Consider the following 15,361-nt stretch of genomic DNA (forward strand, 5'->3'; position numbering starts at 1 on the left):
GGTGGAAGTGAGGCCTTTAAGCTGAAGTAACTCACTTAAAATTACAGAATTTGGTGTTAGGTCTCCTTGACTGAGAAGCCTGTATTCTGTTCCGCATTCCAATCATTGGATATTAAGGTAATTTAAAATCTTTAGTTCCCATTATATTTAAAATAGATTTGTATATTTATGTAATTGGTTTACATATTATGTTAGTCTAGGAAAAAATGATATATTAGCAGTTTTATGTGGTTCAACCTAGTAACTTATCATACAACCAGGTATAAATTTATACTTTTATTATTTTTTTAATGTCAGCATCATTGAAGTATAATTAACAAATACTGCATGGTATCACTTATCTGTAGAATCTAAAAAAATACATAAAACTGTAAGATATTTGAGATGTATATTGTGGTGATTTGATTTATGTATACATCGTGAAAGGGATTCCCATCTGTTTAATTGACACATTCATCACCTCACATGTGTATCTATTTTTGTGTGAAAATATCTAAGTTCTATTCTCCTAGCAAATTTCAATTACATAATACAGTGTTGTCAACTATATAGTCACTATGTTTTCCATGAGAGCCTCAGACCTTATTTATCTTATAGCTGAGTTTGTACTCTTTTACTCTCTCCTTTTCCCCCTCCCCTCAGCCCCTGGCCCTGGCAGCCAGTTTTCTACTCTCTGTTTCTGTGAGTCTTTTTTACTTCTCTTCTCTTTTCTTTTTTTTTTTTCTCTTCTCTTCTCTTCTCTTCTCTTCTCTTCTCTTCTCTTCTCTTTTTTCTTTTCTCTTTTCTTTTCTTTCTTTCTTGGACTCCACCGATATTGCATGATATCATGCAGTATTTCTCTTTCTTTGTCTGACTTACTTCACTTAGCATAATGCTCTCTAGGTTGATCCATGTTGTTACAAATGACAGGATTTCCATCTTCCTTGCGGCTGAATAATATTCCATTGTGTTTATATACAGCATATCTGCTTTATCCACTCACTCATTGATGGACACTTAGGTTGTTTCCATATCTTGGCTATTGTGAATAATTCTGCAAATATGGGAGTACAGATACCTCTTTGATAGCCTGCTTGTATTACCTTTGGGTATATATGCTGGGGTGGGATTGCGGATTATGTGGTAGTTCTATTTTTAATTTTTTGAGGAACCTCCATATTATTTTGCATAGTGGCTGCTCCAGTTTACATTCCCACCAGTAGTGCACAATGGTTCCCTTTTCTCCACATCCTCACCGATACTTATCTCTTGTCTTTTTGATAATAGTCATTCTGAGATGTGTGAGGTGATGTCTCATTCTGGGTTTGATTTGCATTTCCATAATCAGTGATGTTGAACACATTTTCATGTATGTATTGGCCGTTTGCATACATCTTCCTTGGAAAACTGTTCACTTCTTTGTACATTTTTAAATCAGATTTTTTTTTTTTTCTGCAGAGTTGTATGAGTTCTTTATATATTTTGGACATTAACCCTTATCAGATAGGTCATTTGCAAATACTTTATTCCATTCCATTGGTCGCTTTTTCATTTTGTTGATGTTTTCCTTTGCTGTGCAGAAGCTTTTTAGTTTGATGTAATCCCACTTATTTATTTTTGCTTTTGTTGCTTTTGCTTTTGGTGTCAAATCTGAAAAAAAAGTAGCCAATAATTGAACATAATAATAAAAAAATCATAGCCAAGACATGTATATTTTTAAAATTTTAAATCTTTTTATTCTAGGTTTGCATTTTTTATACTTGTATACTATTTAAGCATATATATTTATCAGATAATTTTAAAAACTGCTTGTGAGAGGTCATTACTTTGAGAGCATAACTGTAGGGGATTTAATGGATATAATTTTTACAGGATGACATACCAGAGCTAGAAGAATATTTCCTTGTGAATTTGACTTATGTTGACCTTATCATGGCTCCTTTAACTTCATTTCCTCCTAGACTAGGTATGATATTTGTTTGTTTGTTTTTCTTTATTCACTTCAACAAAAAAAAGTTATTCATTTTTTAATCAAAAGTGATCACTGTAATACTTGTTAATCTCAGCTATAGAAGAAAATATGGTGAGCTTTTAGATTTATTTTAATTTAGAGACTATTGTAGTTTTGTATATTGAAGATCATAAACACATTTAAGAATTATTTATTGTGTGATGCTTTTTAAATTTTATAACTATTTATAACCAAATTTGTAATCCTCAAAATAGAATTAGTTCTTAGGAAGGCATTTTTCCTTTTAAAATTTCATTTGCTGTTTTCATTAGATCTCCAAACCCCATCAGATGATTTTATTTTCCTTTAGGTTAAGCAGAACTTTTGTGTGTTTTTTCTGTTCTCTGCTTCTTTTTTGACCTTTTACCTCTTTCTTTTCATGCTTTAGAAAAGACTCAGTTAATTCATTACAGACTGAAAGGTAAAACTTGAACCTCAGTTTACATTTATACAGATTAAAAAGATGTATTCTTATTTTAAAACACAAACTTTTGTTTGCAGTTTAGACATTTAATATTGGAGATTTTATGTGAAACTTGTGGGTTTGACAGCCCAGGAGGTGGTTGTGATGAATAGCACAGTGGTAGCCTGTTCCCATCGCTTGGTTTGAAGGTGCTCTGGACAGGGTGGGAAATTAGTCTGGGTTAAAGGAGGAGAAACATGGCCAAGAGGAGTGAACTAAGGAATAGGGGCCCCTCATTCACTTTTGAGGCTCAATATGACAACTTTGAAAATAAAGGAAGGGAATAATCGGTTTTTAACATATTATTATTACTATTATTATTTGAAAAGTTACAATTCTTTTGCAAAAGAAATATATGACTCCAGGGACTAGACTATTGATATCAGGCGTTTATTACAAGATAATTATTCATGTTAAGAAAACTAACAGATAAAGAAATATGGAGTCATATTTCTTTATACTCACATTAAAGGTAATTTAAATAGTTTATCTTTGTTTAGTGCTTTCTAATGCCCCTGTTTCAAGTGCTTTATATGTTAGTACCATTATTCCTTCTACTTTCACATTTTACAGATGAAGGAGCTGAGGCTTCGAGAAGCTTAGTAACATGCCCAGGGTCACACAGCTAGGAGATGCTGGAGCTGGGCTTGTGCTTTGTAGCCTCTAGTCTGATGGGCACAAATTTTGATTTTATATATATATATATATATATATTTTTTTTTTGACAATGTTCTCTTCACTCAGAGAGAATTACACTCTCTCTATCTCTTCCCCACCTAGGCAGCTGCCATAAGTATCCTAAGAGTAAGGTAGAGCCTCTGAATTTTAAAAGGGAAAGAACAAAATATTAAAAAACTAAACAGGAACAGGGTTGGTTCATATTTCAAGCCTGAATAATGAATGTTGGTAACATACTCAACTTGGTAGGCATGGTACAAGATAAAAAGGGATAAGAGAAATCTACGTCAGTCTCAGTCTCTGTCTCCCCTTTTACCCCATCCTTCCCTCCTGTCTCAACTTGTATCTCCTTGCATCTCCTTCTTACACCTGTATTTTTCTCTGCAGCACTTCCTGCCATCTCTTCCCATTTCTTTCTCTTTCTACTCCTTCCAGTGTCCTGTATTTTCCTTTCCTCTTTCAATTGAAATAGTAGAAATAAAACCATAATCTCAGGTGCTTATTTTATATTGTTCTCAGTTCATTAGATTTCTATAAGTTAGTGCTCTTGTTAGCAAAAAGTTTTGTTAATCAAGTATCATAAACATTTATATCTTTACTTTCTTAAACATCTTTTGAGTAATGTTGACAATATCTCTATATTAGAAATTGTGTGATCTCTGTGTAAAATAATTCTCTTCTTAATCGTTTTTATTTAAAAATATATTTCTGTGTCTTTTTAAGATTCGGAGGGCTTGACTGCACAAATTATTATTGATGCCAATGATGGTGCTCGAGGCATGATTGAATGGCAACATAGCAAGTAAGACCAGGGCTGTATGAGAGTCCTTTTCTGAGTTTCAGATTCTTTATCTACTGAATAAAAGCTTATGATGCATTCTGTTTATTTTAGGTTCGAAGTCAATGAAACCAAAGGAAGTTTAACATTGGTAGCCCAGAGGAGCAAAGGGGCTCTTGGCCATGTTTCCTTGTTTGTATATGCCCAGAATTTGGAGGCACAGCTGGGGCTGGATTACATTTTCACCCCAATGGTGAAATCCTTGAGAATTATAGTGATTTGGGTCTTGTATAAATAAATTAATCTTAGAGTAATAAACTATTTTATATTCCATAAATTAGGGCAGAAGACTTCTGCATTGTGGAATAGCTTCCTTCACTATTTTAGTAAAATATGTAAATTGAATTTTTAGTTCTAAAGATTATTCTGTATTTTATTTTATTCATTCATTATTTTGTTTTAATATTTGATACCATTTTATTCCGTATCTTATTGCAATACTTGATAATGGAGAACACAAGTTATTATATCAAAGTATTTCTGTCATTATATTTATATTAGAGTGTTCCAGAGAGTTTCTTGTGCTTCTTGAAAATTTTACGTCTTTTATTTCTTTGTTTTAATTTACTGAAAAACCATTAGGGTTTTAAAATGCTTTTTGTCTCTTGATGCCTTTTATTCCTTAGTCAAATGTTTACTTTTTTCTCTTTTCCACAAATATTACTTTTTAAACTTAACGTCGTCAATTTAAATAAAAAGAGATAAAAAAATAAGGGGAAAGTCCCTTATTTTTATGAAAATAGCTTATTTCACATTGCCAGCCAGATTGTGTTTCTTGCCAAATATTCTATAAAAACTCAACAGTGTATTTAAGTATAATACTGTCTACTTTTACTTTCTTGACCAGATTCTTCATTTTGTTGATGGAGAAAGATCTAAAAATATTGACATCATGATTCTTGATGATGACATTCCAGAAGGAGATGAAACATTTCAGCTGATTTTAACAAATCCTTCACCTGGACTAGAGCTGGGAGAAAAAACAACAGGTATTTGATAATTTCTTATACAGTTCACTCTTACTCATGCTGTTTTCCTAATATGGAGGCAGATGTAAAGGGACTAGAGAGTCTTGACGGTTTTCTGTGCTTAGAATTAAAAATATTTTAAGCTAGATATTTTGGAATTCCTATGTCAGAATAAGAGTGCTTTCAGCCTGTTTTTGGTGTGTATGTTTATGTGTGTGTTTATGTGTGTGTGTTTAAAGCAAAAAAGTAGAAAGGATAATATTAAATCATTTCTGCAGCTATTACAGGTTTTATTTAATTTGTAAATGTCTTTCGTTTGGAATTTGATTTCTGCTCTGGTTTCCTGTTTAACAATAGAGAGAATGACAAGGTTTTAATGTCATCTCATTGCTGTAGTATTTCCACATAGAATTGAAGTATATTGATACTTAAGACATTATGGGAGCCATAATTCTTTGGTTGGAACAGTTTGACGTTGTTATGAAAACTCATCCTAGTTTACTGCTTGTTACTTATCATACTGACTGATTAGAGAAGGTAAAAAAGAGAGGAGACTTCATGAAAATCTAGAACCATAGGACTGGAAGGGCTCTTTAAAAGTCACTTAATTTAGTTCCTGTGGTGATACATAAATCAGGTGGATTTAGAACACCAAGTGTTGACTTACTCTTCAACCTTTTATTGTAGCTAGTGGCTGATAGTTCTTTGGGATTCCCTTAATCTAATTAACCTTTGTATTCCTAAATTATTGGCCTTTACGTGAAAAAAATCTGATTTGTAGTAAAAAAAAAAAAAAATGGAAAAAATCTTGAATAACCCAAGAACTGGTTTTCACTTTTATTGCCATATTAATGAAACAAATTGATATTTCTAAGTCTTTAGAACCTTTCTTGAGTCTGTGGCCATTGTTTCAAATTCAAAGAATATGTTGAAAATATACTTTTTTTGTTGTTGTAAAAATTTAGTGGGTTGTATGTAAAGGGTTGTAGGAACGGACACGATGTGTTGGTTAAGAATCTTTTATGTATAAACAATAGAAAACCCAATTCAAATGGATTTAAAGGTAATTTATTGAAGGTAATTTATTGGCTCATTTAATGTGAGGTCCAGAGACATACAGCTTTAGATGAGGTGGGATCAAGACTTAACACGCCACCAAAAACGTTGTTGTTTTCTGCCTCTTCTCCTTGCCTTTTGGAGTATTGGCTTCACTGCAAGGCTAATGTTACTTGTCACAAGATGATTGTCCGCATCATTCTATTCACATTCCACATAATAGGAAAGAGGAGCACTCAAACTCAAGCATTCCTAAAGAAGTCCTAATATAGTTCTGTTCAGAACTCATGCCCACCGCCATGAGTAGGAGGAAATCATTTCTTTTGATTCTGTTAAGTTTACTTTATGCTTGTAATTTTCTATTTATAAATATAAAAAAAATCTTCAGAACAATAAGTGCTTTGACAGTGGTTAATTTCTTAAACTATACCCCATTAATCAGCCTTCAGACTATTTCCAAACTTTCATAAAGTTTCAATAAATATTCTTATATGTAAATCTTTGTATATGTTAGGTATCAAGATCATCTCTTGAGTACAGAGCTTATATTTTGAACTCTTACAATAGTTTAATAACTTTTTTCTCTTGGTTTTCTAGGAAGACAGTCATGTTGTCTAGAAAATAGTGTTAATTCCAACTCTTTCTTTCCATTGCTTTTGTACCTGTTACTTGGCTCATAGCTTCAGGACAATGCTGAATAGTAGCAGTAATGGCAGGCATTGTTGTCTTGTTTCTGTTATTAGTGGTGACCCTTCTGATGTTTCAGCATTGAGTTATGTATTTGTTACTGGCTTCCCAGGTTGAGGAGGAAGCTGCCTTTTATTCCAAGATGACTGGCTATTTTTATATCATGAGTAAATACGGAATTTTATTAAATGCCTTTTAAAATTTCCCTTGTTTTTAAGGTGATCTAGAGAAGAGTTGGCCTAGTTTATAATGATACATCTACTTCTAACTTATAACCCACTCTATTTTCATGTATTGCTTTACTGTTTTTATTTCAACAGCCTTAATTAGTATCCTTGCTAATGATGATGGCCCTGGAGTCCTATCATTTAACAACAGTGAGCACTTTTTCCTAAGAGAACCAACAGCTCTCTATGTACAGGAGAGTGTTGCAGTATTATACATTGTTCGGGAACCTGCACAGGGACTGTTTGGAACCGTGACAGTTCAGTTCATTGTGACAGAAATAAATTCCTCGATGGAGTCTAAAGATCTGACCCCTTCCAAAGGCTATGTTGTTTTAGAGGAAGGTGTTCGCTTCAAGGTATAGTATGAGGCTTTAATGAGAATGAATAATGTTTATGAATGATTTTCTCTTAAAGGAGCACCCTAGGTCCTAGAAAGAAAAAAAAAATGTACCCCCAGCTTAGATGACAGGTAAAGATGATTAGATTACTGTGTGAAAGTGTTAACAATGCTCTCTAGTCTGCATAGAGTGCTGCTAGAGAAATTTGCTCTGTTAATAGGGTAGTGGAATCTGCAAATAATAAGGAAAATGTACATAGTGCTGTCATAAATGTTAACTATTTAGGTAGCATACTTCACTTTATATTATTCTTAAAACATAAACTATGGGAAACTCCAGGCCATTTACTGTAGTCACTAAACCCTAGCCAGTCATTCTTTTGGCCATATTTTCAGTTAACAAAATATAATTGTTTACTTTAGCCTGCTTATGTGAGAGCAAGTATCCTAGGTGAATAGCAATAGCATATTGGAGAAAAAATGCAGGATTTAGGGTTAATTATAAATGTGATTTATATTTATGGAAGTTTACCTTCTGAAACTCCTTTTTTTGTATATTGATAATTTTCCGTTCCTGCAACTAAGTTTTATTTTTTAAAACACAGTTTAAGTTTAAAGTAGCTAATTGCATTAGCTTAAGATATTTTTCAAGTCTGACATATTAGCTATAATAATTGCAAAGTAATATATTTAAAACTATTTCATCTAAAAACAGTCTACCCAGTAATTAACTTTCTTTGGGATCAGTTTGTGTACACATCAACACATTTTTGAATTCATATTTATTTGCATGTCCAATTTTTTCATGTTCTAGGAAATTTGAACCTTTGATTTAAGAATATTTACATATTGATACAGATCTAAAGGAATTCAAATTTAAAGTATTTGATGAATTTTCCACTGCTTTGCATTCTCAGGTTTTTTCTTCTTTTTAAAAATGCTTTTAATTTTATTTATTTAATTTTTTGTATATTTTAATTTTTATTATAATTATGCTTTTTTTCTTAAAAGGCTTTTTTCCCAATGTGTTTAAAGATCTTTCTGTTCATTACACAAATTAAATTTTACAGCAAATTGGATTAAATAGATTTTTCTTTCATCTACAAAATGGTCTTTTTCCCCACGTTTTTATTTTGAGGTATAAACAGTAAAGTCCAAAAATCTCAAATGCATGGGTCAGTGACCTTAAAAATAAATATACGCCGATGTGACCACCACTCAGATTAATATATTGAACATTACCTCTTCCAGAAGTTTCCTTCTTGTCTCTTGCCTTCCCCAGAGGAAACTACTTTCTGGTTTCTGTCATTGAAGACTCATTTTGCTGATTTTTGAGCTTCATATAAATAAAATCATACAGTATGTACTCTTTTGTGTCTGGCTTTTTTTGATCAACGTAATTTTTTGATCAACGTAATTTCTGTTTGGCTGCAGACATCAGTAGTTTGTTCTTCTTTATTGCTGAGTAGCACTGCATTGAATAGACCACTATTTGTTTATCCATTTTTCTGTCAATTAACATGTGAATTGTTTCTAATTTGTGCTTACTATGGCTATAACTGCTCTTTTACAGTGAATCCTACACTAGAATGAGATTAATAGAGTTATGTAGTTGGGGCAGGATTAAGAGTTAGCAAAAATAAAGACCTAAATTCGTTTTTTAAATCTTAATGTTATTTTTAAATGTCATAAAATTTATTTTTAGACAGTGCAATATATCACAGTGTTGAAAATCTTGAAAGTGGTAACTTGGAACAGTTGTAACTATTACATATTATGGGGATCTGTATTAAAATAAAAAAGAAGTGATGTTTTCCAAAACATGTTATTTTGTTATCAGAAATGTTTAACAGGGGCACCTGGGTGGCATAGTCGTTAAGCGTCTGCCTTCGGCTCAGGGCGTGATCCCGGCGTTATGGGATCAAGCCCTGCATCAGGCTCCTCCGCTATGAGCCTGCTTCTTCCTCTCCCATTCCCCCTGCTTTTGTTCCCTCTCTCGCTGGCTGTCTCTATATCTGTCAAATAAATAAATAAAATCTTGAAAAAAAATGTTTAGCAGATCTCTTTGTATGTATGTTGCAGAAATACTGTAGTCTAATAACTTTATCTTTTGATTTTGTTTTCAGGCGCTACGCATTTCTGCCATATTGGACACCGAACCAGAGATGGATGAACATTTTGTTTGCACCTTGTTTAATCCAACTGGAGGTGCTAGACTGGGGGCACACGTTCAAACCCTGATAACAGTTTTGCAAAATCAGGCCCCTCTGGGGTTATTCAGTATCTCCGCAGTTGCAAACAGGTACAGTATATTCCTAAGGAAATTGTCACTTCTGAAGCTAGGTAGGAAATATCTTTTGACATAAAGAAAATGGAGAGGGAAATTGATCTCTGACTATTTTAAAGAGGACTTTTAAAATGAGCTCTGGCAGATAGATCTGAGAGGCATTATGCCCTCTTGTAACATGGAGCATCAAAAACCTAATCATGTCCTATATAATGGTATTATTAGAATTCTTGTTTCTTCAGAATTCACACTTTCAGGTAAAGGCTTGCACAATTTTGTGTTTTCAATAATAGTAAAAAGCAAGAAATAATATAAAAATATTTAGCTGTTCAAACCAAATGAATGACTCTTTAAGCATATATTAACATGATTGTATTTCGAAAATTCCTCTAGAAGTGACCACATATTTGGTTTTTTATTTCTTAGAACTACTCCAGTAGATCGAGTTTTAGATAAGCTAAGAATTTCTGGGTTTATTTTCTTTCTTTGTGATATGTTTTTAGTTTATATGAGAAGAAACTTAGGATTGACAAAGCTTTATTTATTTTTTAGAATATATAGTATGAAGTTACTGACTCTGAGTATTTTCTTAAGATCATAGTATCAGATCATAGTGCTTTTTAATCCTCAGAAATGAATTATTTTGAGGTGTAGAATCTAATTTTCCTGTCGTGTGAAGTTTGTGGGTGGATCTCACCATGCTTATGTGAATTTAAAAGTGTATTAAATATATGCTAGCAATGTGATATTTATATTTAATATGTAGAAATTATATTCTTTTTCTGCTTTCTGCAATCCATTTTTTTTTTTAGAGCCACCTCTATAGACATTGAGGAAGCCAACAGGACTGTATATTTAAATGTGTCACGCACTAATGGCATTGATTTAGCTGTGAGTGTGGAATGGGAGACGATATCTGAAACAGCCTTTGGCATGAGTACGTTTGGTTTCTTGTAAGAACAAAATTCTGTAACCAAGAAAGATTGCATGTATCAGATGTGCATTCCCCCCACCCCCATGAATTGTATCTTATGGATCTGTTGAGAGTGGAGAACAGATATCTAATTCTTTTATCGCAGCCACAAATATTTATTGAGAGCCTATCATGTGCCAGGCATGATATTGAACTCATGGTGCTTAGAATATAGGAGGAGACAGAAATAACCAAATAAGTTAAAACCAGTGTGTAGTTTAAAATTAGAATAAATGTTTTAAAGGAATAATTCTAAGTGTTGTGAGAACATAAGGGGATGCTTCCCAGGGTTATCAGTGTCTGAACTAGGACTGAATGATGAGTAGGGATTGATTCTGCAAAGATCTGAGTTGGAGGGACATGGAGGGAAAGTGAGAAGTTATTCAGGTGCACAAGTCTAGAGGCGTGAAAGAACATATAAGTGAAGAACTGTAGAGTGGACATTGGGGTTAGAAATAGGGGGAGTGTTGAGTTTGGAGAGCTAGGTAAGACCTGATAGTTTGAGAGCTTGAAGAATATATTATGCACATTAGTCTTTATTCTAGGGTTAATGGAAAGTCTGTAGTGGATTAGGCTGACAAGAGGGTTGCCAAGGGTTGTGGTATGATCACATTTGTATTTCAAAGATATCATGCTTGGTACTATGCGAAGAATGAGTTGACACTGAGGAAAAGAGAGGATGAAGGGAGGCAAACAAAAGGTCAGCCCATAAGCTAGCTAGGACTAGCATTTATCGATTGGGTATGAAGGAGACACCAGAGATGATTCCTAGATTCCGAACTTCTGTGGTTAGATGGAGAGTCATGTTTTTCAGTAAGAAAAGGATACTGAATGAGGACTAAGTGTTACTTTGGTGAGGGGGAGTAAAGTATGTGTGATTTAACACATTTTGAATTTGAGTTACTTTTGAGAAAAAGTTTCTCCAGACTCAAAGGAAAGTTTCTGTTGCAGAGATAAATTTGGAAATCTTCAGCATGTATATTGTATTTAAAGTCATGGAAATTGATGTAAAAACCTGGAAAGAGGGACTGTAGGTAGAGAAGGGAAGAGGACCCAGACTGAGCTGAATAGGCTCACATTGAGTTACTAAAGAGAGGAGGAGGATGTAGCAAAGGAGATAGAGAAGACCTGGTGAGAAACCCGGGGGAATGTGGGATTGCAGCTGGCAGCACAAGAGTGTTTGAAAAAGGAAGGAATGGTAACTGTGTCAGGTGCTGGTGTAGAAGCCCAGTAAGATGAGAACCAAAAAACATATCTGTTGTAGTTAGCAATAGAGAAGGAATAAAATAGCAAGAGCTGTTTGTATAGAAGGATTGGAAATTAATAGCATTTTGAAAGGAGGTAAGGGAATGGAGCCCTCCAATGTATGTAACTGTTTCAAGAGATTTGACTGAGAAGGTAGGACCGAGCAAAGGTGGTGATGTGGTGTAGGAGTCAAGGGGGTTTGTTCATTTGTTTAGTTTGGAGAGACCTAAGCATATTTACATGTTGATGGAAAAGGCCTATTAAGTAGAGAGAGATTGAATATTCAGAACATGAAGGGATAGTTAGTAACAGTATGATTGTCTAAAAGGCAGGAGGAGGTAGGATCCAAAAAAGAAAGATTATGATTTCTACTTCAGAGTTATCTCATTATTGTTTGGGATCTGCATGCATTTTTGGAAGTACTTGTGAGAGTGTATGTTGGAGATTCTTAAATGTCAGCATTGTTTACTTTTCGTTCACCATCTTCCTGAATTATGGTGGGGAAGCATTTGGCCAGATGGTCAGGCCCTTAATGTCAAACATTCAGACTCAATGCAAAAGCTGCAATGTACCTTTAAAAGATGACAAAATAGGATTGAAAAATACTGGTTTTCTAGGAAAGGAAATTACTAATGGATAGTATATATGAGGCATTGACATGATTGCTTGAACTGGTAATCTGAAAATCATCAATAGTTTATAAGGGGCCTAGATTTCAACCTTGACATTTGTTCTTGCTGTTCACACCATTAGGTAAAGTCTTAAAAGAACATTCTTTGAGAAACTGGTATAATAAAACATAGAGCTTTTAAAAAATTCTTCTTCATGAGATAGGGATTTTTTGTTTTTCTTTGTTTAAATGTAGTACAGAATTTTAGGACACGTACCTGTGATAGCATGTTGATTAAAAACTTGACAGCCATTTAAAGCAGGTGAGTCTGCTTTGGCATTCTTAAATATATAATGTATAAAGTGAGGAATCATTGGATGGGCATAGTTTCAAATTAATAGTGTAAGTTTTTAAAACCCAACATTCGGCATGTTTCTATAAAACTATATATTATTTTAAACACTTCTCAATTATATTTTCATCATCTTTGTGAAAGTTAATAAAAATCATTTTGAGCGTATTTTCCTTTAAAATATACATTAAGTATTTTATTTATTTTTTTTTTTAAATTGTTTATTTATTTATTTATTTATCAGAAAGAGAGAGAGAGAGATCGAGCAAGGGGAGGGAGAGGGAGAAGCAGACTCCCTGCCGAGCAAGGAGCTGAATGTGGGACTCAATCCCTGGACTCTGGGATCATGACCTGAGCTAAGGCAGAGGCTTAACCGACTGAGCCACCGAGGCATACCGTACTTAGTATTTTAAATACACTTTGGAAAAATCTACATGGGTTTAGAGTAGAGTTTTAACAATTTTTTTAAAAAATTGTTATTCTTACTTATTTTTAAGTTATTTAGCTTATATTTTCTTTGACACACACACACATTATAGAAGGATCTTTATTTCTGGTAACAAACTCACTGATCTCTCTGTTTAAACAATAAACTTGGCATAGATAAAGTTTTGAAGGGATTATACATTAACAAATCATGATTCACGTATTTCAGGGGGAATGGATGCTGTGTTTTCCACAGTTCAGAGTTTTTTGCATGCATCGGCTTCTGGTTGGTGTTTCTTTACTTTGGAAGATTCAATATATGGTGTCATGTTAAGAAAATTGTCTTCTACTGTTTATCGATGGCAAGGGATTTTTATTCCACTTGAGGTAATCATCAGTCATTTTATAGTACATAAAATGTACATGTGAATTTTCGATGTCTTATGAATTACTGTTATTTCTTATTTCGTAGGATTTAAATATAGAAAATCCTAAAACTTGTGAGGCCTTTAATATTGGTCATTCCCCTTACTTTGTGATTACTCATGAAGAAAGAAGTGATGAAAAGCCTTCTGTAAACAGTGTGTATACATTCACATCTGGATTCAAATTATTTTTGGTAAAAAATACCTTCATTTTTTTTGTAGATTGCTTTATTTAAAGGAAAAATCAGATTTGTAAGGTTGATCTCAATGGAAGATAATATATGTTCTACATTAATTTGAAAAAGATTTTTTTGCAAGTTGATACACATTTTAGCAGAGTGTCTTAATCCAGGGATATGTCTTGAAAAGATACCTAGGTATGCATACCTAATGCTCAGAACGATTTTTCAAGTTTTGAACTTCAAGTACTAACTCATACTATTACTGTATTCAGAGCCTTTCCTAGTAAAAGTCTCCTTTAAATATTTAGTCCCATGGTTTTGTCTTCCTTGCAGGTACAAACAATCATTATTTCGGAAAGTTCTCAAGTAAAATATTTTAGTTCAGACAATCAAGATTATTTAATTGTCGCAAGTCAAAGAGAGGATTCTGAATTAACTCAGGTTTGATTGTTTTAAAGTGAATTTAAAAAAAATACTATATTTGGGGGTGCCTGGGTGGCACAGTGGTTAGGTGTCTGCCTTCGGCTCAGGGCGTGATCCCGGCGTTATGGGATAGAGCCCCACATCAGGCTCTTCTGCTGTGAGCCTGCTTCTTTGTCTCGCACTCCCCCTGCTTGTGTTCCCTCTCTCGCTGGCTGTCTCTATCTCTGTCGAATAAATAAATAAAATCTTTAAGATAAATAAATAAATAAATAAATAAATAAATAAATACTATATTTGAAACTCATCAAAATGTAGTCTGTAAGTTTTAGTATTTAAAAAACCCCATAATTTGATTGTGGCAAAATAGTAAAGTAGAATATAGATGTTAATTAGTCACAGTTAATTTTTAAACAATAGAATTATAAATATTGTCTTCAGGAGTCAGAGCAAGGGTAGTAATAAACATGAATATTTAATTAGAATTTAATGTGTTGGAAAACATTATGGAGAAAACTCACATAACTGGCAGATGGTATAACTAAAAATTCATGATTAACATTGCCAAATGGGCACTTAACATCACCCCAGTAATTCCACATTTCTCAAGTAAACTACATCTCATAATCCTAATAATGCTTATTTGATAAATTTCTCACTCCTCGGACTCCCGTACCTGCTTCTCATCCCATTTTCGCTAATGACTTTGTTGACTAAGCTCCAGAAAGGAAGCTTAGTCATCTTGCCAAGACCAAATTCAGAAACCTTCTTGTAACGTAGTTTTATTCCTCCGTCCTGTTATGGAGGAAACCTTCCTTCTATAAAAGCCAGGTGCCTCAGGGCATCAAAAGGTTTAGTTACTCCCTCTGTGTCTGGTATCACTAGTGTCTCATCGGATTCTTAAAGTCTGTGTAAATGCAGTATCTCCAAGCTTCAAAAGGAATTTCTCTCCTCGTCTCACCCCCTTCTACTTTCTGTTTTCTTCTTTTTCTCCCCTCTGTGGTATGACATCTTGAAGGAATTGTCTGCCTGTTTTGTCTTACCTCATGGTCACTGATGACAACTGTGTCGAGAATTCACTGCATGTTTTTCTGTCTTTGTCTTAGGCTGCTTCCTGTTAGTATGTGACAGGCACTTCATCCTCCAATTTCAACCACCTCTCCTCCTCATGTCTATGGTACTGCAGGTTCTCCTCCT

General features: G+C 33.7%; 1 protein-coding gene across 1 annotated transcript in view; it reads left to right on the forward strand.

Moving 5' to 3' along the window:
• The window catches only part of ADGRV1 (adhesion G protein-coupled receptor V1), a 508,055-nt gene that overhangs the window by 124,515 nt on the left and 368,179 nt on the right, over positions 1-15,361 (forward strand). The window contains exons 39-48 of the mRNA XM_026498632.4: positions 1,852-1,945; positions 3,855-3,933; positions 4,024-4,162; positions 4,817-4,958; positions 7,001-7,263; positions 9,371-9,546; positions 10,344-10,468; positions 13,367-13,524; positions 13,610-13,756; positions 14,078-14,185. Coding sequence (XP_026354417.4) covers positions 1,852-1,945; positions 3,855-3,933; positions 4,024-4,162; positions 4,817-4,958; positions 7,001-7,263; positions 9,371-9,546; positions 10,344-10,468; positions 13,367-13,524; positions 13,610-13,756; positions 14,078-14,185 — 1,431 coding nt within the window. The remainder of the gene's footprint in view (positions 1-1,851; positions 1,946-3,854; positions 3,934-4,023; positions 4,163-4,816; positions 4,959-7,000; positions 7,264-9,370; positions 9,547-10,343; positions 10,469-13,366; positions 13,525-13,609; positions 13,757-14,077; positions 14,186-15,361) is intronic.

This window comes from Ursus arctos, unplaced genomic scaffold (genome assembly GCF_023065955.2).
Source record: "Ursus arctos isolate Adak ecotype North America unplaced genomic scaffold, UrsArc2.0 scaffold_5, whole genome shotgun sequence".
In the NCBI taxonomy this organism is placed as follows: domain Eukaryota; kingdom Metazoa; phylum Chordata; class Mammalia; order Carnivora; family Ursidae; genus Ursus; species Ursus arctos.